General features: G+C 42.0%; 1 protein-coding gene across 1 annotated transcript in view; it reads right to left on the bottom strand.

Moving 5' to 3' along the window:
• The window catches only part of LOC122781039 (nuclear factor 1-like), a 64,501-nt gene that overhangs the window by 3,384 nt on the left and 34,320 nt on the right, over window positions 1–26,797 (bottom strand). The window contains exon 2 of the mRNA XM_044044533.1: window positions 7,975–8,540. Coding sequence (XP_043900468.1) covers window positions 7,975–8,540 — 566 coding nt within the window. The remainder of the gene's footprint in view (window positions 1–7,974; window positions 8,541–26,797) is intronic.

The raw sequence follows: 26,797 nt of genomic DNA on the forward strand, positions 1-26,797 counted from the left end.
ATGCTGCTGCTGTTACTGCTGCTGCAACTGCTGCTGTTAATGCTGCTGCTTACTGCTGCTGCAACTGCTGCTGCTTGCTGCTTACTGATGCTGCTGCTGACTGCTGCTGCTGCTGCTGCACTGCTGCTTGCTGCACTGCTGCTGCACTGCTGCTGCACTGCTGCTGCAGCTGTTACTGCTGCTGCAACTGATGCTGCTGCTGTTACTGCTGCTGCAACTGATGCTGCTGCTGTTACTGCTGCTGCTGCTGTTACTGCTGCTGCTACTGCTGCTGCTGTTACTGCTGCTGCAACTGATGCTGCTGTTACTGCTGCTGCAACTGATGCTGCTGCTGTTACTGCTGCTGCTGCTGTTAATGCTGCTGCTGTTACTGCTGCTGCAACTGCTGCTGCTGTTACCGCTGCTGCTGAACTGATGCTGCTGCTGTTACTGCTGCTGCTGTAACTGCTGCTGCTGTTACTGCTGCTGTACTGCTGCTGCTGCTGCTGTTACTGATGCTGCTGCTGCTGCTGTTACTGATGCTGCTGCAGAGTGAAAAAACTTTTTTACGATTCCATCTCTGTAATTCTGTTTAATTGACTTCACATAAATATGATCTCATCTGCAGTAAATGTGAACATCTTTATTTCAGCCTGTGACGATTCTAAATCACACACGTCAGCGACGCCACCTTTCCCCACCTTTTGTTCCTGAACAGCCACACAAGCCCCGCCCACTACTGCTACAGCCACACCCCCTCCACTCTGTCCAAGTGTGTGTGTGTGTATGACTGCCTGCTAATGGGGTAATGGTGTGTGTGTGTGTGTGTTTATCCTAGAGGTTAAACGGCTGGTGATAGGGGTCACAACCCTGACGACTTGACCTCTGACCTTTCAGCACGTGTCACGCGTCTGTGTGAAAGTGACACCCGCCGCCAACGTCATGAGCCGGCTCGTAAATCACTGAGGGGTGGGATTTAGGGGGGTGGCCTTTGACCCTGCCACTTATTCCTGAGGACACACACACACACACACACACACACACACACAGCAGACAGCTAATGCTCAGATGTAAGAATGGAGGGTTTACGGCCTCAGTGTGTGTGTGTTTTCTTGTATTTGTGACATCTTGAGGACCTCTGTCATAAACACTGATCTCATCAGGACCAGAAGTCCTCAAGGAGACTAAAACACTAAAGTCCTAATGAGGCAGAACCTCATTTCTAGGGATAAAAGCTTTGTTGAGTCCTGAGAAGAGTCACTGTGCAGACCTGTGTGTGTGTGTGTGTGTGTGTGTGTGTGCGCGTGTGCATTTGAAAAGCTCCACCTGTTTGTCAGTCAGCAGGGACTTCCTGTGCAGCTGTCTGCTGTACTTCCTGTGGTAGCGGAGCACTGTGGAGTTCAGTGTTCACGTTCAAACCTGCAGCAAACGTTTCCTCTCGTGTCGATTCCTCAATTACGACGCGACAGAGTTTCACTGACTGAGAGAAATCATGGAAATAAACAAAACTGTAAACTAATGTGGCAAGATTTCAGACAAAAAGATGATTCATGTCATGATTTTGGTCCATGAAGGACATTATTGAGGATTATTTTCATAATCTGTTAATCTGTGGATTATTTTCTCAGTTAATAAAGTCATTGTTTGTTCTGTAAAATGTCAGAAAATGTGGAAAAAGTTTGATCAAACGTGGAAATAATAATGTTTTCAAATGTCTTTCTTTGGAAGGAAAATATTCACGTTTAAGAAGTTAAAAAAAATCGGAGAAAATTCTAATTCTAAAAACATTTAATAATCAATGAATCGAATAATTGCTGCAGCGCTGATTAGATGTAGGTGGTGATCCAGGATTTTCTCTGACACAATAGTCCTTTATTAAATTAAAGGCAAGAAATAATAAACATTTAAGCCTTTTCACATCTATGAGTGTAAAATATAAACTAAAAGTTTGAATATTCAGATCATAAATAATTGTATTGACACTGTGAGACACTGCTCAGCCTTGGCAGAGGTCTCCAGTTTCCTTAATGAAATTTAAGTCTTATCATTTTTTTATTATTAAGTGCATTAAAAAGCACAGAGTGGAGCCAAAGTGCTTCAGGAACCATAGATCAAAACATTCAACACGAAGTGGACTTCAACATATAATCACACTAACGAGGTCAAGTTTTCTGTGGCTCGAGGCAGCAGCAGAAATCTGTGAGGGACACAAACCAACAGGAGACGTGAAGACAGCGGCAGAGACGCCACAAACGTCTCTGTAAAAAGTGCACGTTCAAGTCAAAACATGAGCTAACGTCAGTGTCACCTGCACTGCGTGTGTGTGTGTGTGTGTGTGTGTGTGTGTGGAGGTGTCAGTGTCTGAAGAAGAAGAAGAAGTCAGCACAAGTGACGCTGACGAGGACGACATCCAAGACTCACGACACACGACACCAGGGAGAGGGAGGGAGGGACCAGAGAGGGAGGGAGGGAGGGACCAGAGAGGGAGGGAAGGGACGAGAAGGAGTCGAGGAAACAGAACAAACGCAGAGTGAACGGACGACTGAAGAACAGTGAATCAAACGTGTTCATTAAAAAAAATCAGCTGCATTTTTATCTGAGTGAAACTTTAAATAATAACCAACAACCAACAACTTAACTTCCCAACAACTCAACAATTCAACAACCCAACAACCAACAACTTTCAACAACCAACAACAACAACCCAACAACCAACAACTTAACATCCCAACAACTCAACAACTCAACAATTCAACAACCCAACAACCAACAACCAACAACCAACAACAACTCAACAACCAACAACTCAACAATTCAACAACCCAACAACCAACAACTTAACATCCCAACAACTCAACAATTCAACAACCGACAACCAACAACCCAACAACTCAACAACCAACAACTTAACATCCCAACAATTCAACAACCAACAACTTAACATCCCAACACTTCAACAACTCCAACAACAAACAACCAAATAACAACTCAACAATTTAACAACCAACAACCCAACAACTCTACAACCCAACAACCAACAACAACATGCCAACAATTAAACAACCCAAACAACCAACAACTTAACATCCCAACTCAACAACTCAAAACAACAACCAACAACGAACTATCCTAACAACTCAACAATTCAACAACTCAACAGCCAACAACAACAACTCAGCAATTCAACAAAACATAACTCAACAATTCAACAATAACAATTCAACAACCCAAATCCCAACAACAACAACAACATCCAACAACTCAGCAACCAACAAACAACCAACAACTCCAACAATTAACTTAACTCAACAACCAACAACAATTCAACAACTCAGCAACCAAAACAATCAACAACCAACAAACTCAACATCCTAACAACTCAATGTCTCAACAATTCAACAACCCAACAACTCAACATCCGCTACAATTCAGCAACCAACAACTTAACATCCCAACAACTCAACAACCAACAAATAACTCAACAACTCAACAACAACAACTCAACAACAACCCAACAATTCAACTAGCAACCAACAACCCAACAATTCAACAACTCAACAGCCAACAACTCAACATCCCAACAACTCAATGTCTCAACAATTCAACAACCCAACAACTCAACATCCCGACAATTCAACAACCAACAACTTAACATCCCAACAACTCAACAACAACAACCAACCAACAAAACCCAACAACAACAACTCAACAACTCAACAACCAACAACCCAACAAGCAACTCAACAACAACAACAATTCAACAACTCAACAACCAACAACCCAACAATTCAACAACTCAACAACCAACAACCCAACAACTCAACAACTCAACAACCAACTCAACATCAACAACTCAATGTCTCAACAATTCAACAACCCAACAACTCAACATCCACAATCTCAACAACCAACAACTTAACATCCAACAACTCAACAAACTAACAAAACCAACAACTCAACAACCCAACAACCCAACAACTCAACAACTCAACAACCCAACAAACAACAACTCAACAACCAACAACTCAACAATTCAACAACTCAACAACCTTAACAACTCAACATCCAACAATCAACAATTCACCAACAATTCAACAACAACCAACAAACAACCAAAACAACAACAACCAACAACTCAACTCAACAACCCAACAACCCAACAATTCAACAACTCAACACCCAACAACTCAACAACCAACAACTCTACAACTTAACAACTCAACAACCCAATAACCAACAACCTAACAACTCACACCAACATATAAAGACACTGTGAGGGGACAGATTTAATTATTATTAACTCCTACAGACAGACAGAGAGACAGAGTGACAGACAGACAGATAGACAGACAGTCCTGAGGTCAAACTGTCGTTGTCTTGTTCTTCTTCTCTTTTAATCAATGCTGCTGCTCCAGAAAAGCTCTGCTGCCTTAAATAAGAAGCAGCAACGAAACCTGATCTCACTGCACTGAGACCAGCGGGGGAGAAGGGGGGAGGAGGAGCGCTGTGGGCGTCCAAGCCTCGGCCTTCTCTCCCACTCCCCTCACTCTATTTACTTCTGAAGCTTCAGCACTTTGTTCAAACTTTTAATTTTTAAAATAAACTTTATTTCAACGATTATAGAAACACAAAGAACAAAATAAAAAACAAACAAATGTGCAAACACAAGAAGAAAAAGACGATGAATACAAGAACGTTCCATTTACATGGAAGTGAAGCAACTTTTCCACGGACACAAATGACACAGTTCTACGTGTGCAGAGATTTAAAGAGAAACGATGAACGGTCAAAAGTTTCACATGTTTTGCTCGACTATAAATGCTGTTTTGTTTTTATGGACAAAAAGTGATTTCTGCTTCTAAACGATAAAAACTTTAGTGGATTCTCCTGAAGTCGCTCTCATGCGCACAAAACCTAAAATCCTGACGACGCTCCGTCGTGACTCCAGAATATGCACCTTTTTTTTAACTTTTTTATTCTACTTAATTTGGCAAAAGAGAAAAAACCACAACTGCGACGACAAACAATCACGTTTGTGCTTCTCACAACAACGAGAAACTGGTGAACATGAAATCGCAGTTTATTGAGAGAGAACTTTGTGCCAGTAATCAGAGACTTGACCACAGAGCAGCAAGCGCCGCAGCTCAGAGAGTGAAGGGAGCTCAGTGTGAAGCGGCACACACAGCTGATTACTGCGACCGCACAGTGAAAACACACACAGAAGAATGGGAGCAGTCTTTGGGCTCAGAGAGGCTTTAGTCTGCGGGAGGAAATGATTGTAATTAAGGCTCAGGGTCGCAGAGGTTTCCAGAAACGTCTGTGACAGATCACAGCTGAAGCTTCACCGCCGTGAAATCACCACGGGAACCAACTACAGGGACATCTTTGATTCATAAGAAGTCAATGAATGAATAAATAAAAACTGTACAAACGGAACAATTTCCATCCTAAAAAGATTCTTTGAGTAGAAAAGTAAAAAAAATATCACAGCTACAATAAAGAAACAGCTTAGAAATATCATTTATTCTATAAATCTGAGTTTATTTTATTTATCATGTGTTCTCAAGAAGATTGATGATGTTTATGTGTGACTGACACATGTGACTAACACAGGGAGAATAAAGGGAGAATAAAGATAATTTGAACCATCACCTATGTATCGAGCAGATACTGTAAAAAAAAAAATCACTAGATCAGATATCGGAAAGATCGGAAATCACATTCAGGGTCAGACACCACCAAATAATATCACAATATTTAAGTCACGATACAATAACGACAATAACACGACATTTAAGCCACAATACAATAACAATATTAACACGATATTTAAGCCACGATACAATAACGATATTAACACAATATTTAAGCCACGATACACGATATTATCACGATATTTAAGCCATATAACGATATTAAAAGCGATATTTATACGATATTTAATTTAAGCCATGATACAATAACCAATATTATACACAATATTTAAGCCACAATACAATAACGACATTAACCGACATTTAAGCCATACAATATATTAACACGATATTTAAGCCGCGCGACAATAACGATATTTAAGCCATACAATAACGATATTAACGATATTTAAGGCATACAATAATGCGATATTTAAGCACATACAATAACGATATTAACACGATATTTAAGGCACGATACAATAACGATATTATCGCGATATTTAAGCACATTATAAATACAATATATTAACACGATATTTAAGCCGCGATACAATAGCGATATTATATTTACCATTTAAGCATAACGATTATCACGATATTTACACCGCGATACAATAAGATATATTAACGATATTTAAGCCACTACAATAGCGACAATATTAAGCATACAATAACGATATTATCACGATATTTAAGCCACACTACAATAGCAATATTTTAAGCCAATACAATACGATATTATACACGATATTATTTAAGTCACGATACAATAACGATATTAACACGATATTTAAGCCACGATACAATAACGATATTATCAGGTGTCACCTCTGTCAAGCCTGCACCGACACTATGGAACGTCAAAAACAACATTCTACTTTACAGACAGTTGTAACAAACAATACTGTTTACTAACTGTAGGGGGAGCAAATCCTACATCGTGTTACTATAAGTATCAGTGGTGAAAAAGATGAAAGTAGCATCTGAAAGTGAACTTTTTTATATATATATTTTCCAGGTAAAACCTGAAAAACTGTCCTTTTTTTTCCAAGAAAACTCAAAAAAACTTGGTATATAAGTGAGTTCTGAGTGTTGACTGAATGTCTCCTGTGTGACTCTCAAAACGTTCACAAGCGCACAAATCCTTCGCCCGCAGCATCAGCGTGACATCAGGAAATGTGCCGAACAATCGCCGCAGAAATAATTGTTGTTGTTTTTTTTGACAGAGCGTTGAGTTTGACTCAAAGACGAGCCAACTTCATCCCAGAAAAGATCAAATAATATGTAAAAATAATGAAACGCTGCGCTGTGCTCGGTCACACACTCGTGCTTTGCTGACCGCTGATGAAAGTGTGTCTGTCTGCAGCAGATAACGCGTCTGTCTGCGTCCCGGAGTCAAAGAGGCACAGCGGCGTCTGCTAAAGAGGAACGATGTGTGCGTTCACCCTGTCATCACACGCTGACGTGGCGCGTTAATCCTCTGTGAACGTCTGCTGTGAGGCTTCTGTGAAATTAACCAGCTCATCTTTCTCTTTTTTTATAGAAGTTCATCATTTTTGGTGGACATGATTCAGTTATTCTTGGGTTATAGAATGTTACAAAGCATTGTTTACATCCTGCATATATTTAACACTATAGTATTTACGTTCTTACTAAAGACCTGTATTTGCATATCACTTCTTTGTTTGTTCTCATTTAGAGCTGCAGTCAGTAATATCTCTGTACTGTGACAGATCTACAGCGAGCAGGGAAACGTCAACAACACTTCATCCAATCCAGAACCACAAAGAGGCGGAGCTCTCTGCTCATGAGGTTGGACCGCCCCCTCACTTCAAGAGGAAGGCGGGACCAACAGACGAGAAATGATCAAAAAAGGTTAGGGTCAAACTCACTGATAGCAGCTTTAATAACACAAATAATCTGCAATAATCTGACATGTTTCACTCAAAGAGCGGTTCTTGTATTTACAGAGAGGTTTTCTAGGGCTGCAACTCACGCTTATTTTCAAAATTGATTAATCAAGCACTTGTTTGGTCTGTAAAAGGTTTCAAAAATGATTACAGTGTGATCTATATTCACTTATTCACTCAGCACATCCACGTGCAGCAGCTTCTTCTATCACACATTCACACGCTCACGAGCAAACAGGACACATGTGGCGCTGGGAATCGAACCCTCGACCCTCCAGAACTCTTTGGTGTGTGTTGTGATCACAGAGCTGATTCTTCAACAATAACACAGAACAGCAGCCGCAGCGCCTCACACACACACACACACACACACACACACACACACACACACACACACACAGAGTAAAAAAGTGGGCGGGGACTGACCTGCGTGGACAAAGTAGGCCAGGTAAAGATCCAGCTCCTTGACAGAAACTCCAATGTGATGTGGCTGCACACACAGGCTGGGGTTGGAGCACTGAGGAGACTTCACCAGCCTCTCGCCGTCAGTACTTTCGAGAGGAATCCCTTTGAATAAAATCACCATGACCAGGTCCAGCCTCCACACTTTGTCCGCCTGCCGCAGACAGTCGATCCGCCTCATCTTGCCCTTCTGGTCGGGGTTGGAGAGCACGCAGCACGGCGGCTTCTTCCCCGTCACCGTCAGCACAAAGTCCTCCCTGAACTCGGGCCGGATGTCCTTGCGCAGCTTGGCCAGCAGGCGCGACGCCCACTTCTGCTTGACCTCGGGCTTCTCGCTCAGCAGCTCGTCCTTCACGGCGCGCTCCTCCTCCTTGGACATGCGCTTCTCGTGCTTCTTGAAGTACTTCCTCTTGCGAGCCTGCAGGTTGAACCATGTGTAGGCGAAGGCCCGGACGTGAGGCAGCAGCGCTTCGATGAAAGGATGGAACTCATCCTGAAGACAGGACAGAAGACAGGAGACACACGGGTGAGACGCTGAGGGACAAACATCACACACACACACACACACACACTGATTCTGATCTTCTCAATCCAGTGAAACACAGGGAGAGAAGCTCTGTGAAGAACAGCAGCAGAACATCTCCATCATCTCTGTGCTGAATCTTTGGTTGTTTGGTGACTGAAGACAAACTAACGTGAGCAGATAAATGTAACCAGTTACACACGTGGACCAGAATCTTTAAGACCAGGGTCAACGTCTCGAAAAGATCAAAAATAAAAGAAGAAACTGCAGAAAAACATCTCAGGTTTGAAGGATTGTCAGAGTTTTTATGAAGAGGCAAAAGATAGAAATAAACAAAAGGAAGAATTAGAAACAAGAAGGAAAGTAAAGCTGCTGCTGCTGATGATGAAGCTGCTGCTGCTGATGAAGCTGCTGCTGCTGATGAAGCTGCTGCTGCTGCTGCTGCTGATGCACAATTCATTTAAGACACACACAGTATGAAGTTACACTGCAAATATGTGTGTATATACGTATATATACACATACATGTGTTTAACAATCACGCTGTCAGTGCACAGTAACTTACTTCTGTGTAAATCTAATATTTTTGTTTCTTGTTTGCAGTCAGACGTTTGTGTTTGTGGAAAGACTCATTTTCACTGAGTCTGTATAAACACGGACTGATGGACAGAGAGACAGGCAGAGAGACAGAGAGAGACACAGGTAGAGAGACACAGACAGAGACACAGGTAGAGAGACAGGCAGAGAGACAGAGACATCTTCATGGAACATTTTCTTATTTGGATAAAAATCTCAGAGTGACTGAGCAGGACGGGGGAGGAGTTAGAGGTGGGGGGTATATTTGCCTCCTCCCCCTCCTGCCCCCCCCTCCTCCTGAGCCACGTATTGAGAAAAAAAAGGCGACTATTCATAGATCAAAGACGTTCTCTCACACACACACACACACGCGCCGCTGACTGTGGTGGCATGTGGACAACACACACACACACACACACACACACACACACACAGTGTGAAGCTACACTGCAAAACTCTGCTCGCCCAAATCAAACATGGCCAAATATTTCAAAACTAAAAAAAAAAAAGAATTGCATAAATTCTCCATTTCATTGGACGAGTTTTAATTTGAAATTTGAAATAATCACAGGATGTTAAATTCAATCTGATGATAAAAACTCTTTTTCTTTCTGACTTTTCTCTAGAATAAAGCTTTTGTCAGGGACTTTTTTCAGAGGCGGATTAATCCACGTTTGGTTCTCTGCGATTATTTGTGGCAGCAAGACGACGATGACGCCGCGGGTGGGATTTAATTCTTATTCTGTGTGTGTGTGTGTGTGTGTGTGTGTGTGTGTGTGTGTGTGTGTGTGTGTGTCTCCTCAAATGGGTAAATGTTGTTCCTGAGAAACAGAGGAGTCAGATATATTTATACACACACACATTTAGATGACATAAACATAACCACAATTCAAATCTTATCTTATAAATTTGGTTCTTAAAAGTTCTGCTTCATTAGAACCAGGTTTCAGTCTCCACAAGGACGACTGGTCCTGACAGGGTTACTGTTTATGACACAAAGCGTCTTAAAGAGACAACAAATACAAATGAATGGATATAAAACCGGGTTTTTGAACCCAACAACAGCCATTCAGCGTCAATAACAACCTCACAATAGTTTCTAGTCCTGCACCAAGTTGACTCAAGGCTAATGGCTAAGCTAACAGCCAGAAGATGAGTAGGGAACTTATGCTAGCACCAGAACTTCCATCACCACCTAAGATGAAATCAGCAGCTTCTGTTGATTCATGAATAAAGAGTAAAACCAGCATGTTTACATTTGAAATCCAACTGGATCCAACTAATCTGGATCAGATCTGGATGACAGTGAGTGTGATGGTAGAAAGTCTGACCCTGCACACATGAACCGAACCCTGTTCACATCTGATGACCTTTGACTGACATGTGTTTGTTTGTTTTCTACGTTTGGCCCGTAGTAAGAGAACGTCTGTGACATCATCAGAGCGACGAGTCTGACCAACATGGAATGATCAAAATCACAGATAAAACATCAACTCCTTCAAAATGCAAATAAATGCAAATTTGCTAATAAATCAAAATGTGTGAAAGGTTTTTCTTATAGCCAAAATGTGAGTCAAATATTGTCCCGACTGAATATTTATGCAAACTGGTTCAGTCTTAACACACACGTCACAACATCAGCAGTAATAAAAACACTCATTTAAAACTGGTTCCTGTGCCCCGCCCTCTCTCCTGTCCCACAGTTTTCCTTTCACCACAACCTGTCTCAGCAGACGGACGCACGCGTTTTTTTTCTGGATTACGTTTTTCTGCCGTTGAGATCGTGTACGTTGTGATTTAGCATTTTTTTTTACATACTTTAACCTTCAGTGCTTCTTGTGTCAAAGTTCTGACTCATTTTTAATCACATATTTGTTTTTTTAGTGTGACAACTGTCCACACGTCACAAAACAGACTGTGTTTAATTTATTTTTGTTCATAAAAACGAGGCAAGTGACCTTTGAACTGTGACGTCTTTACAAATGTAATCAGATTATTTTTTTCTCAGGTTGGTAAAAATGAGAAATCACCAGATTTTCATGAGAAACGCGATATAAAACACATTCTTCTACAGATTCTCTGTGTTCTCAGATTAAACTGGGATTAAACGGTTTTAAATCACAGTGTGAGGTTTTCATGATGCTTCTCTTTGGCTTTTTTTCACAGTTCAACTTGAGGTTTGAGGTTTTTTTTTTGCTGTTAAATCTTTGGGAAACTGTATCTACAGGCTGTTACAGAGCACCAGCTGCACTGCTTTTTACTTATATATATAAATATAGATACACACAACATTGTTCCCCCTCCCTCGTCTGAATACAGCACATTGTTTCTTCTTGGAGACGATCCAGGAGAGAGGGTTTGTCTGTGAAAGCGCCTGCAGCCGCTCACAGATCTCACAAATCTCAGTGCAGGACGAGGAGCAGCCGGCAAACGCCGCCGCCGCCGCCGCTGCCTTTTCTTATTCCTGCTTTCTTTCTCTGTGTCTGTGTGTCTGTGTGTCTGTGTGTCCTCGGGTGGTTATTAGGACGACGAGCGGCTGCCGGTTCAGCCTCGTCTCCTCACATTCCACAGTGGATCTGCAGCTCGGCGGCTCTGGATGTTCGTTGGGAGCCACATACCAACATTCCTCACAGCCCAGTGCAGTGTTTCAGCTTCCTGACCCGCTCACGCCGGCCGCCACCACTTTTTCACACTCTCTCTCCCTCTCTCTCTCTCTCTCTCTCTGCCTCTCTCTCCCCCCTCGCTCGCTCGTCTGTGCGCCGCAAAACAAAATCCCACTTAACAAGTCACTCGGTCTCATATTCAGCTCTAAAAAGGCGCTTTTCTGCCAGCGGGGCGAGATAATCCCTCTTGTTCTCGGCTTCCCCTCGACAGAGGAATGTTTTTCTGACACAGACATAATCCCGCTTCTGCACCTGTGTCAAGAAAATTATTCAAGGAAATGAGTGATTTATACAGAGAAGGAGTGTGTGATTGATTTAGTTTGGATTTTCCTGCAGAAAACAGTTGAAAACAACAGTGAAATGAGCTTGTTTTGGGGTGAGATGATGAAAGGGAACAGGAAGAAATTATTTTAAAGAATCTGTGGATTTTTAATCCATAATCTCTGCACAAGAGCGTCATATTTGAGTTTCAACACAAGAAATCAGAATAAAGACGACAGAAGACAAAACATTGAATATTTCCAAAATAAAAGCACAAGCGTTCATAAAGAATTGTTTGTATGGAAAATTTAGCGTGATTTTTCTCCATTTTTAACAAATGACAGACATTTGACATCAAATCTGAGGAGAAATTGTCGCCAGTTTCTTGATATAAAAAATCACACAAGGACATTTCTGTCACACTAAATTTACAGTTTTTCCTTTTCAAATTTTGACCATTTTTCTCCTCATTTTGTAAAGATTTTTCTTGGTGTGAGTGATTTTCTCGTCTCCAGTGATTTAACTTCACAAAAAGAACACGTTCATCTGCTTCTGTGAGTGAATGAAGTGAAACTGTGATACTTTTTTGTGCAGATTTGAGGACGTGGTTAAAACACGGTGACGATGAGGACGACGATTGCCTGGATTCTTTCTTTCATTCTTTCCCTCTTTTTTCTTTTCCAGCACTTTTCCCCCTGCTTTCTTAAACCTGTCTTGTGGGAACCGGACTGTGACTTACACCCACCCACCCCCACTCCCCCCCGTGCGTGCACCTTGGTGACAGATGTAATGGGCTCAGAATAACAGGCCCTGTAACAACAACCCCCTGAATAACAGTCATTTACTGGAGCAATAATGGTAATCCTCCATGTCTGCTCCTCTCCCTCCCTCCGTCTATTGACACACACACACACACTGAGGGAATTATCAGCGTGTCGCTCGGGCTCAGCGGCTCAGTCGGATTCCCCCGTTAACGGCGGAGATGACGGCGGCGGCGGCAGCAGCAGCAGCAGCAGCAGCAGCAACCGCGACACTCTCACACACAGAAGACAGATTTATACAAAACGTGAGAGCAAAAACAGGGTGAGGGTGAGGGTGAGGGAGGAGACCTGATGACCAAATACAGGACTGATGCTGGTGACAAATTCTCAGCAGAAAAACACTCATTAAAAGGTGAAAAATTGATCATTTTTAAATCAAAATATCAACAAGAAACTAAGAAATGAGCAAATCATGACGGCTGTGATTTAATTATTCTAAAATCAGAAGAAATCCACGTGTTTTCATGGTTGTTTTATCACTTTTTTACATTTTTTACACTTTGGCGATTGAACACGACAAAAATATATTTGATTTAACGCAAATTATATCAAAGTCTTTGACATTTTTATTTAAATAACCTGATGGAGGACGACTGGTGTCTTTGTAAATCTGCCTGTCTTAGTTTGGAGGACATGAGTGGACAGTTTTGTGTCCTTTACTTCCTCGTTTAGGTTTACAAACAAACAGCTCTTCTGTCAAACCTGCACGTGTCGCTTTATTTCAGTGTTTCATTTAAATGTTGGTAAAGGTTATAATAGGTTTTATAAATAATATAAAATCTGCTCTTTCACTGACAGAAATGAATCAATCTGGATTAAAAAGAACTCCACATATGTTGTCAAAAATCGTCAAAAATTTACAATTTCAAAAATGAACAAACAGCAGAGGTCAATTTAGAGCGCCCCCTCCTGGCTGAGGCGAGTAACGCACTTAACGCAAGAACGTCATTTAGCTAAAACACAAATTTCTGAATTTTACATTTGATTTTATTCATTATTTTAACAAAAAAATACTAAATACATCAGACTTAAAAACAAATCATCTGACGAGATTAGAATTTTATTTTAGATTAAACACTGACAGAGAAATGTGTGCTTTTTTGTTGGATCAAAGTGTGTGTGTGTGAAACAGTGTGACAACGATTTAATGGAGAACATACACACACACACAAACACACACACACCACTGAATTCAAAGGGGGTAAAAAATAAACGAAAAAGGAAAAAAATCAGCAAAAGCCTGAACGTTTAAATAAATCCTTTGAAAAAGAACCAGAACACACACACGCACACACACACACACACACACACACACACAGTGGTTGAACAGATTAGTGAAAGGACGGCGTCAGCGAGGACTGATTATCGGTTTTACTGCCTGATAATCAGATTAAACCTTAAAGCTCATGTTCTTTCCTTCAGTTTCAGACACTAACGCTGTCTTTAAAATGATCACACTCAACATTTAAAATTATTATCATTATTATTATTATTATGATGAGTATTAATATTGTTATTAATGAGTGTTATTATTTAGGCTGGAGAATCTTTGGATTGGAGTTGAAATCTCATATTATAATTGTATTTTAACATTATTTACAGCCATAATCAATACACCACATGCTTTATAAATTATATAAATTAAATATCATTCATTAAGGGAGACATACATTTCCACTGATTCATTAAAAAAATCATTAATTTCACAGTAAAATTAGTCAATTTCTAATAATCTGATTAGTTCAAATATTTGCCATACTGAAATAAATGTGAATGTGTTACCAGTTTTATAATTTTGGGGTTTTATTTAATGAACAAATGAAAAAATGAAGGAGTTTAAAGAATAATGAAAATCAGCAAAATCTCCTTCAGGTCAAATCCAAAATTACAAAATTACACAATATTGTAATTTCTATTTTCTCCTTTGGTCGTAAACACAAAAAGAAAAAAAGGGGATTTTAGAGGTGGGAAATTCAATTTAAATAAAATATTTTATTAAATTGATATCAACGGTAGAAGCTGAATCATAAATGACTTAAATCACTGAGTGGTCAGTTTGTGGAAATTAAATCTAATATTTTCTGTGGAGATTATTCTGGATATTTTGTGCTCGTGTCACCTCAGGTCACCTCTGACACACACACACACACACACAGTGTGAGTGTGAGGCCGGAGGTTCCTCTGTGACTGAGGCCTCAGCAGCGGCAGGAAGAAGCCAATTAACAGCACACGGTCAACCTGCACCGCTCTGTGCAACCAGCCGAACAAGCCCCGTGACCCGTGTGCAGCTGAGGAACACCGTCACCCCGCTCCACGCGCACTCACGCTGCGCCATTTTAGCGCGAGTGTGGACCAGGTTTCGGTACACGGGAGCGCAGAAACAACGTGTGGCATAAACTATGATGAGAACCGGCTCCGCACATGAGAGAGTGACAGAGGACAGGAGACAGAGGACAGGAGACAGAGAGTGTCAGAGTGTGAGGACAGATGGAAAAGTTTGAGGGTGAAGAAAAGGAGAAATAACGAGCGACTTTACGCAGCCAAGTTTGGCGCAAATGATGACGTTCGATCCGTGCAGAGGGAGTGAAGAAGCAAAACCTTCAAAAATAAATCAATAACCGCTTCCGTCACTCTCTCAAACTCTGACACGGAGCTGACGGAGCCGCGGTCCGTCCGTCCGTCCGTCTGTCTGTCTGTGTCCGCCGGACAGCGGAGCCTGAACCGGGGGCTCGTGCCAAGAGGAACAGTCGGGACAAACGAGCAGAAACCACCGCGAAAACAACCCGCAAATGTGCAGCAATTCAAAACACAGCGTGTCTGACAGACGTAAATGTTACAAAAAATGAATAAAATAAAGTTCAATAAACTTTTCGTGTTAAAGGCGCAGTCCGCCATGTGCTGCAGAGACGCCTGAAGAAGCTGCAGACTACAGGGAGAGACTGTGCACGCGCGCGCGCACACACACACACACACACATACAGGGTCATATAGAATCTATAGAGTGAACATACAGAGGGCAAAAAGAAGAGTTAAAAGTTTATAAAAAAAACACTCACCTGTGTCAGACATAGCGGAGAATACATATCTGTAGAGCTGCGAGGTGTGTGTGTGTGTGTGTTTGTATGTGTGTGCGCGCGCGTGCGTGTGCGCAGTGTGTGTGAGAAAAAAGGGAAGGAAGAGGAAAAAAGGAGTGAGAAAGTGAGAGTGAAAGAGAGAGTGAGGGTGTGTGTGTGCGTGTGTGGGTGTGTGTGGGTGAGTGGGTGAGTGGTGGTGGGGGAGACAGAACCCTCCTTTCTAACCCCCTTCGCTTTCACATTTCCAAGCAGGGCTGAACTTTGACCCCCGCCTCGGGTTACATGTGTACTGTCCGGACCTGTTAGAGGCCCCGCGCCGGGGAGCGAGCAACTTTGAGCCCAGACACCGACGACCAGAGGCTCATGTCCGGCCACACGGGAGGCAAAAGTCCCGGTGAATTCACTTCAGTTAAATATAAAAAAAACAACAACCCAAAAACAATAAAGTCAACAAGAGTGAGGAGTCGCTGTGACGGCGCCGGAGCTCCACGCGAACACACGCCGAAAAAACTGCATCTCACAGCGGCGGAGAGCCGCGCGGAGACCTCGGCAACAACATGTCCAACATGTCCGTGCGCGGCTGCGCTGGCGCGGCGTGGAGCAGCGGAGCCTCCGCGGTGCTCGGGACGGACGGAGCACGGAGCGAGGGAGGGAGGGAGGGCGCGGTGCAGTCACGGCGGCAGCAGCGGCGGCGGTGACGGTGTCAGTGGTGTCGGAGTCCCGGGAGGAGAAGAAGAGAGAGAGAGAGAGAGAGAGAGCTGCTGACTGAGAGGAGGAGGAGGAGGAAAAACAAAAAAGGGAGGAAAAAAGAGGCAAAAAGCGGGATCCCTGAGCTGCCACACGGCCGCCTCGCCTCTGAAACAACCGACAGCTGCTTTCCGTTAATTTATCTCCAACAGGAGGAGACGGCGGAGGGGGAGAGAGAGAGGGAGAGAGAGAGAGAGAGAGGGCAGTAGAGTCCGGGACACAGAGTCAGCGCCACCTCCTCTCTGCTCCTCTGTCCTGACTGTGACTGAGTCTGAGTCTGCTGCACCGGGACAGTGTGTGTGTGTGTGTGTGTGTGTGTGGACACCACCGGTCACTGCAGCGCTGTGCACGTGCACGCGCCCGTGTGTCTTCATCTGTGTGTGTGGCCGCGCGCACCGGCCCTGCAGAGCCTCAATCTGATCAGCTGTAGTTAAATCGATCACTAAAGAAAAAACATCGATCTCTCCTTTAAATTAAAAAACAAAAAAAAGATTCTTCCGCCCAAAAGTAGAAAGAAGCCCTGGTGCTGTGCACGCGCTCATGTGCGTGACGTGGTTATTGATTATTGTATTGATTAGTTATTGTGAGTTGACACAAGTGAGGCGTTTATGTGAGTTCACCACAGTCCTGTTCCATTTGGAGTCGGAATTTCCGAGGTCAAACTCGGTTTAGAAACTAAACCTTTTTCTTTCTTTTTTCAAGTTATTTCATGGATTATGAAAATGTCCTCACATTAAAATAATCTGTAATTTATTCTGGGGTTTGAAATGAGAACATGCAAAAATTGTTCCAATGTTCTCGCATCATTTATAGTCGGAACTCGGATTTTCGGAGGTCAAACTCGGCTTAGAAACAAAGTACTGATTAAATTAATAACAGAAAACTCCCTCATAGTAAAATAATCTGTAATCTTATGCTGGGGTTTAAACTGTGAACATGCAAAGGTTGTTGCAACTCTTGGTGCGTTCTATTTGTATTTGGAGCTCGGAACAAAAATAAGATACAAAAGACATTGTTTTTTTATTTTATCCTGATATATGTATTGTTCCATATGAAAACAAACACTTTTATTTTGAAATGTGTGTGTAGCTTGAGTGAAGCTGACACACACAAACACACACACACATACACACACACTTCTGTAATATTTATGAGGCTCGTGTTGATATCAACACAAACCTTACAGCTGTGTGACCTCCTGACCTCTGACACATTTCCATTATAACTCTCACTTTATTGTTTTATAATGTGACGTTAATGACGCTGTGACTCTCACTCACTCACACACGCACACACAGATACAGTTCAAGTTTCACACGACTTAGAAACAAAGTGTTGATTATGAAAAACATTGCATTGCTGACGTTACGAGAAACACTCATGGAGCGTTACACAACTCACAGTAACTTCACCAACCACTTACATGAAGGTGATACTGAATGCGTACTTCCTCTTGCCAGTAGGTGGTGTCGTCAGATTCAGGACCGACAGTATTGTTTATGTTATATATTAAAAATATACAAAACAACGTCTTTGGTGCATGTATTACCACAAGGTGGCAGCACTTTAGCTGCTGCCGCTAGCTCGACATGCAGCAAACCCTGCATTATTTTTACTAACTCTCATGCCCTGAAGCTAAGAATTTTTACATTTTTGCTCAAAATGACGATTCCTTATTCAGATCAAAGGAAGGTATGGGTGGAGTCTATACGGGAGGAGTCCGTGTGGGCGGAGCCTGTTGCGAAAATTACAAAAAAAATACAAAATTCATTGTATCGCACAACTTTTTTGGTAATATTGCAAATTTCAAAAGGTCCTGATGTGAACTTCCGGGTTCTGATGCAAATGGGACAAACTGTGAGTGTGTGTGTGTGTGTGTGTGTCTACATATATTTGGATCTTTGTGAGGACCAATAAAATGTATAAGCACTTATAAAACGAGGACATTTTGTGAAAGTGAGGACATTTTGGCTGTTAATGGTTTAAGACCAGGTTTTAGGCTTAGAACTGGGTTTAATGGTTATGGTTCTAAGGGTCCTCACTAATTCAGATCAAAGGCAGGTGTGAGCGGAGTCTGTGTGGGCGGAGTCTGCTGCTGCGAGGCGAGTAGGACATTTTTAAAAGTGTTTTTAACAGAATTCCCCCAGAATTCATCGTATCGCACTAAATCTTGGTAGAGATTGCAATCCTCACAGGTCCTGATGTGCACACTCAGTGTGGTGAGTTTTCGTGAACGCCAGAAGCCTTAAAAGTGGAAATTGTGGCAACATACACTCTTGATGCGTTCCATTTGTCATCGGAACTCGGACCGAATTTCTAACTCGAAGCCGAACCTCATCAACCTCGACGTGGAATTTCAACATTTCACCGTAAAAAATGTTGAAAGTGAAAACAGGGAGTGACTCCGCCCAAATATACGAACGGTCACAGTGGCAGCCATCTTAGAAGGCTAACCTAAAATATAACGAGTAGACACAGGAGGAGCAGCCGGTGCTCGGGTCTTAATAAAGTCACACACACAAACATCATATTCACTCTATAAAAGCTTTAACAGGGATATAAGAGGAAATATTAGTCTGCGGAGATGCTACAGGAGTTACCGTGAAATTCAATAAAGCCTCAGTGAAGCCTGAGACACTCGGGACGTCCCTGTAGGATCGTGAAGGACGATACACGAGGAAAAATAAATCAGTGCTAAGAAGAAGCAGTGGCGGCGGCGTGTGTGGGGATTTTAGAACTGTGAATAAAAACCACAGCAGGTATTTTTACACAACAACTGTTGTCTCGTTACACAGTAACATAAACACCACAGGACACAAAGAGTCCACAGTGAAGCTCGGGGACATGATCACAGAACAATCAATGACCATTAGACGGCAATTAACACACAAACACGCACTCTAATCACTCCTTACAGGACGTTTAAGTTTGCGTTATGGAGCTAAAACATGAAATAAAGAACAAGAGGTTTGTTTTGTTTTTAAATCGACTCTCGCGGAGACGGAGGAAACTTATATCGCCGTCCTTCCTCGTTTACACCAGGGCAATATTTTACCCCTTAGTGATCACACAGGTGCACCCTGGGTAAACTGCAGCGGGAATAAAACACAACTCTGATAACGTGTGTAAAATACATGTAATACAAAGTATTATTTTATCATTTATATTTTATTGAGATCATATTTTGGATGAAAACACTTCAATGTGTCCTGGATCTTTGTGTTTCTGAAAGCTGAGAAGTGGCACGTCAAAGCAAACGTGTGGTTATTACGGTAATTTCACTCACACTGCTGCAGGAAGCCGGAGAATCGAGAGAGAGAGTTGCTCATTGAGACAAAAACTCAAACAAAGGTGATTTAAAATGTGTTTTATACTGTTTCACATTTTGAAAGTAACTTGCAGACTCTGGTGTTTCTTCATTTTAAATTGTAAATAACTGCCAGATATTGAAAGATATTCTGTAAAAATGGTGACGGCATCATTAGAAAACACAGTGTGGGGTTGGACTGCATGGTGCGCGGGTTATTTACACTGACCAGTATGAATTGGGTGCCTTGCTCAGGGGAAACCCAGCCCTCGACCTGGCGGGAATTTGAACTGGCAACCGTCCAGTTAAAAGCCCAATTCTCTTCCATTGGGCCACAGGCTGTTACTGCTGTTTATACGTCAGTGTCATTCTTTGACTGAAAAGTATTTTTAGTATTTAAAAAAGCAAAAATGCAGTATTTTATTTCGATACATGATGTAGCTGCTGTATTTTGTAGTATTTTATTTTGAAATACATTTTGATGTATTTTTGCCCACGCACGTTTGGATTGTGTTTATACAAAAGGTCACACATTCAGACTTTATAAAATCTGTTTTCCAGTCATCTAATGTGTTGTTGAGTGGTGATAATTGTGCAGAAGTCACAAAATCCACCGTTTTTCTTTTCTTTTTGTTCATAAAAACGAGCCAAGGGAACTTTGAATAGTGTCGTATTTACACATTTAACAAATTCTATCAAGATTCTGAAAACATTTAGTACTTTCTGCTCCGGTGTTTTTAAATAGTTGGTGAAAAATGAAAAAGGACATAAGACTCTGTACATATACATTTTAACATAGTGATGGAAAAAAGCAGCTTAAAGGCTCTGAGTTTTAAAACACTGGTGTCAGTACCTCATGTCTCCTCATGGCGGCGCTGTTTACACTGTAAAAACCTTACACATGAATATTAGAGTCCATTAACAGACGCGCTGAGGTTAATCACAGCCTCAACATTTAACACGAGGTGAAAACTCCACCATGTCTAATCTGTGCTGTGAAAGCAAGAGGACGATTATGGGATGTTCCAGTCGTTATAAGACGCAGTTAATTTAACCACTGTGGGAATATTAAACAAGGAAAACATATGAGATACATTATCCTAAACCACACACACACACACACAGCTTTGTGCAGCTAGTCTTAAAAGGACTCTGCATTGACTTCCATTTATTGAACAAAACCCTTAACTCTAACCTTTACTTAACCACAAATCTTCAAATCTTAGTCCTAAACTTTAACCAGTTCCTCAGAAATGAGGTTCAGGACCAGGTTTTCGGAGCTCCACACTCTGACTGACTGACAAAAGTGAGTCTGAGCCGTGTGAAAACATGAGAGTGGGACAAATAAAATTTCTGTGACGTGGACACGAGTCAACTATTGACCAGGCTCCTTATTTACTATATCATGTTCTATAGATGGTGAGATCATGCAAGTGCCGACTCTGACTCTCTGAGACTCCGAGACTGACTCTCTCAGACTCTAACTCTCTGAGACTCTGACTCTCAGAGACTCTGAGAGTCAGAGTCTCTGAGACTCCGAGACTCCGAGACTGACTCTCTCAGACTCTAACTCTCTGAGACTCTGACTCTCAGAGACTCTGAGACTCTGACACTCTGAGACTCCGAGACTCCGAGACTCCGAGACTGACTCTCTCAGACTCTAACTCTCAGACTCTGACTCGCTGAGACTCTCAGACTCTGACTCTCAGACTCTCTGAGACTCTGAGACTGACTCTCTGGGAACTCTGAGACTGACCTCTGAGAACTCTAACTCTCCTGGCCAAGACCTCTAAGACTCTGACTCTGTCCTCTGAGACTCTGAGACTGACTCTCTGAGACCTCTGACTCTCTCTGACTCTGACTCTCTGAGACTCAGACTGACTCCCAGACTCTCTCAGACTCTGACTCTCTGAGACTCTGAGAGAGCTGAGACTCCCCTGACTCTGACTCTCAGACTCTGACTCTCTGAGACTCTGAGACTGACTCTCTGAGACTCTGACTCTCTAAGACTCTGACTCTCTGAGACTCTGAGACTAACTCTCTGACTCTGACTCTCTAAGACTTCCTGGAGACTCTCAGACTCTGACTCTGAGACTAACTCTCTGAGACTCTCAGACTCTGACTCTGAGACTCTGAGACTGACTCTCTGAGAGACTCTCTAAGACTCTAAGACTCTGGGGCTGACTCTCCAGACTCTGAGACTCTGACTCTGACTCTCAGGGCTTTCTCAGACTCCTCAGACTCTCAGAACCAGTTAACTCTCAGACTCTGACTCTCAGACTCTCAGACTCTGACTCCTGACTCTGATTCCTGATTCTCAGACTCTGACTCTCAGACTCCTGATTCTCAGATTGACTTTCTCTCAGACTGATTCTCAGACTCGGCTCTGACTCTCAGACCTCTCAGACTCCTCTGATTCTCAGACTCTGACTCTCAGACTCTCTCAGACTCTGACTCTCTCAGACTCTGATTCTCAGACTCTGATTGGCTCTCAGACTCTGACTCTCTGAGACTCTGACTCTCTGAGACTCTGACTCTTAGACTGACTCTCCGAGACTCTGAGACTCCTCAGGACTCACTGACTCTCAGACACGACTCAGACTCTCAGACTCAGATTCTCAGACTGATTCTCAGACTCTGACTCTCAGGGACTCCTGACTGATTCCTCAGACTCTGATTCTCAGACTGACTCTCTCAGGCTCTCAGGCTCAGACTCTCTCAGACTCTGATTCTCAGATTGACTCTCAGACTCTGATTCTCAGACTGAATCTCTCAGACTCAGACTCTTTCAGACTCTAAGACTGACTCTCAGACTCAGAGTCTCAGAGAGCCTGAGTCTGACTCTCTGAGACTCTCAGACTCAGACTCTCTGAGACTCTCAGACCCTCAGACTGACTCGCAAACTCTGACTCTCTCAGACTCTTAGACTCTGACTCTCTCAGACTCTTAGACTCTGACTCTCATGCTCCTGTAACCACATAAACCTGATTCAGCTCGGCATGGATCAGGTTATACAGTGTGTGGAGAGAAGAGAAGAGAAGAGAAGAGAAGCCTCCAGTGGAGACAGAGGAGTGAGTGAGTGTGTGTGTGTGTGTGTGTGCGCAGTCTGTGGTTTGTGTTAATTTATGACTGACTACACGTGTCTGTATTCACTGCATGGAGTTCAGATCAGAGCTGTGCATGCAGGTGTGAAGGAAAGACAATGAAGTGCTGTCGCTGCACTTAACCTCTGTGTGTGTGTGTGTGTGTGTGTGTGTGTTACGTTTTTCTGTCATAAACACTGACCTTGTCAGGACCAGTTGTACTCATGGAGACCAAAACATGGTCCTAATGAAGCAGAACCTGTCTTACGTCTGAGGACCTGGTTAAGTTTAAGACTAGGATTTGAATTGTGGTTAAGTTAAGTTAAGGTGAGAGTTATGGGATGTACAACATAAAAGACGCCAAGAATGCTGAGATCACGTCACACACTGAATATAGAATAACAAACTTCGAACAGATTTTCACGAGGTATTGGGACACAATCTGAACATAATAGGTTCAGATTGAACTACATTGATCATTGAATAATTTTTTTGATACAAATTCCAGGTTTTCAGCTTCATAAATGTGAGTATTTTAATAATTAAATAACAATTAAAACTGATTAATCTTTGGTTTGTGGACAAAATACATCATTACAATAATGACGATCATTATTATATGAACCTGTGACCAACAAGAGAAAATGACCCATTCATCGATTATGAAAATAATAGCAATAATAATAACAATAATAATAATAAAAATGCTCTATTTACTTTATGTAAAATATAATTGAGAATCAAATATCCTTTCATTAATGTCAGACACTTCATATATGGGCACATTTTTTTCATAATGACCACACTAAACCAATTATATTCAAGTTTCCAACCTTCAGTTTTGAAAATGTACACTTTTCTCCAATTAATTCAAATTCATTCTTATGTAAAGTTTCCAATTTTGAAAATTCCCGGAATTTAGAACCATACTACTGACAGATGAGGTTAGACAGGAATCTCCATGGACTATGATGTTTGCAGATGACATTGCGATCTGTGGTGAGAGCAGAGACCAGGTGGAGGAAAAGCACGAGAGGTGGAGATATGCTCTAGAAAAAAGAGGAATGAAGGGTAGTCGCAGCAAGACAGAATATATGTGTGTGAATGAGAGGAACCCAAGTGGAACCATGAGGCTACAGGGAGTGGAGATAAAGAAGGTGGAGGATTTGAAGTATTTAGGGTCAACGGTCCAGAGCAGTGGAGATTGTGGAAAAGAGGTGAAGAAACATGTTCAAGTTGGTTAGAATGGGGGGAGAAAAGTGTCAGGGGTCATGTGTGATAAAAGAGTATCAGCCAGAATAAAAGGAAAGATAAACAAGACAGTGGTGAGACCAGCGATGCTGTATGGTCTAGAGACAGTGGCACTGAGGAAAAGACAGGAAGCAGAGCTGGAGGTAACAGAGATGAAGATGTTGAGGTTCTCTTTGGGAGTGACGAAGATGGATAGGATCAGGAATGAGTCAATCAGAGGCTGTTTCTCATCTTTGTTCAGATTCTGTCGTCACAAAAACTAAAATCTGAGTCAAACGTGAGGAAGTCACAGGCCTGATAAGACAGGTTAGTGAGCCAGATCTGGCCCCAGAGCCTCATGTTGTCCATGTCTGATCAAAATTTGATATCATGAGGGAAATTAAGTTATAAAACATTATTAATACGTTAATAATGAGCAATTTTACAGATTGTTGTCGTAAATTCTGCTCATTTTTTCCGCTGTATTTTCACGTCCAGGAAATTTGACAACAGAGAGAAACTCATTAAAACAGAGAGTGATTTTTAAATAAAAACAAACTTCTTAATTATCCTCCGTGATTCTCTGCAGTGACGAGCACACACACACACGTGCGCACACACACACAGTCACATAGACACACAGACACACACACTCAGACAGACACACATGCACATACACACACAGTCACATAGACACACAGTCACATAGACACACAGACACACTCAGACAGACACACATTCAGACACACACACTCAGACACACATGCGCACACACACACACACACACACTAGACACAGCATTACACACACACACACACACACACAGACACATGCACACACACACAGTCACATAGACACACTCACACAGACACATAGTTACACTTACACACGTGACACACACACACACATGTACACACATCGTACCACACACACAGACACACATACACACACACAGACACACTGACAGAACACACACACAGACACACAGTCACACACACAGACACACACACACACTCAGACACACATGCGCACACACACACACACACAGACACACACACACACACACAGACACACGACAGACACACACAGACACAGTCACACACACAGACACACACACATACTCCAGACACATATGCACACACACACACACACACACTTAGACACACACATACAGACACAGTGACACACACACACACACACACAGACACACACACAGACACACATCACACACACAGACACACACATCTTGCACATTAGACACACACACACAGACACGACACACACACACAGACACAAGCACAGACACACACACAGACACACAGTCACACACACACAGACACACAGTCACACACACTCAGACACACACAGACACACACACACACACACAGACATACAGTTACACACACACACATTACACACAGACACACAGTCACACACAGTCACACACACACTACACACACATACACACAGACACATAGTAATACAAACACACACACAGATGGCAGGACGACATACACGACACGACACACACACAAGAGACACACACACACACACACACACACACACACAGTCACAGGCGGCGAGCGCAGAGTCGGCCGAGGTTAATGAAGAGAAGCTTTTATGTTAATAGACGGCCGGCCGGCGTGATTTAACACGACAATCGTCAGATTTACTTCTCTCACACGCCGCGCTCACGTTATCAGCTAAACAACGTCTCGCCAATGAAGGTCAAGACAAAGAGACGGTAATTAGATTATGACAATTAAATTTGTCTACTATGATCACTAATCTTCATGTGTCATCATGGATCACTCTCTGGTGACTGAAGAAGAATTAAAAACACAAATAAACTTCATTCACAATCAAGTATTTGCTTTTTCAGAGGGAGACAGAATTTTCCCTTTACAATCCCAGCAGCTGAAAGATCTGGAATTTTCAAAACTGAAAACTTTCTGGGGAAATAAACGGGAATACACTTTAAAAAATTCATCTTCTACCACTTTATCCTCCACATGAGGGTCGTGAGAGTTGCTGGTGCCAATCCCAGCTGACACAGGGCTTGTGCAATAGAATAATCGATACATCAGGACAAAAGAACAAATGAGCCAATTTTCTCATTTTTCTCCATTTATTAAAACATAAAAACTGAGAGAAAAATAAAATCCTAACATTTTTTAGCTTTCTAAAGAACAAAGATGTAGAATTTGTAATAATTTGATTTTAGATTCTTAATAAATATCAGTAAAATAGATAAATCACATACAACATAAAAGACTTTATGTTGTTTTATACTTTGTTTAGTTGAAAACAAAAGCATGAATTAATAATTAATTAGTATAAGTATAATTTACAGTATATATATAATAATAATAATAATAATAATAATTATTATTATTATTATTATTATTATCATAAATAATAATAATAATTAAATGAATATGATACAGTATCATAATTACAGAACT

This window comes from Solea senegalensis, linkage group LG14, assembly GCF_019176455.1.
Source record: "Solea senegalensis isolate Sse05_10M linkage group LG14, IFAPA_SoseM_1, whole genome shotgun sequence".
Lineage (NCBI taxonomy): Eukaryota > Metazoa > Chordata > Actinopteri > Pleuronectiformes > Soleidae > Solea > Solea senegalensis.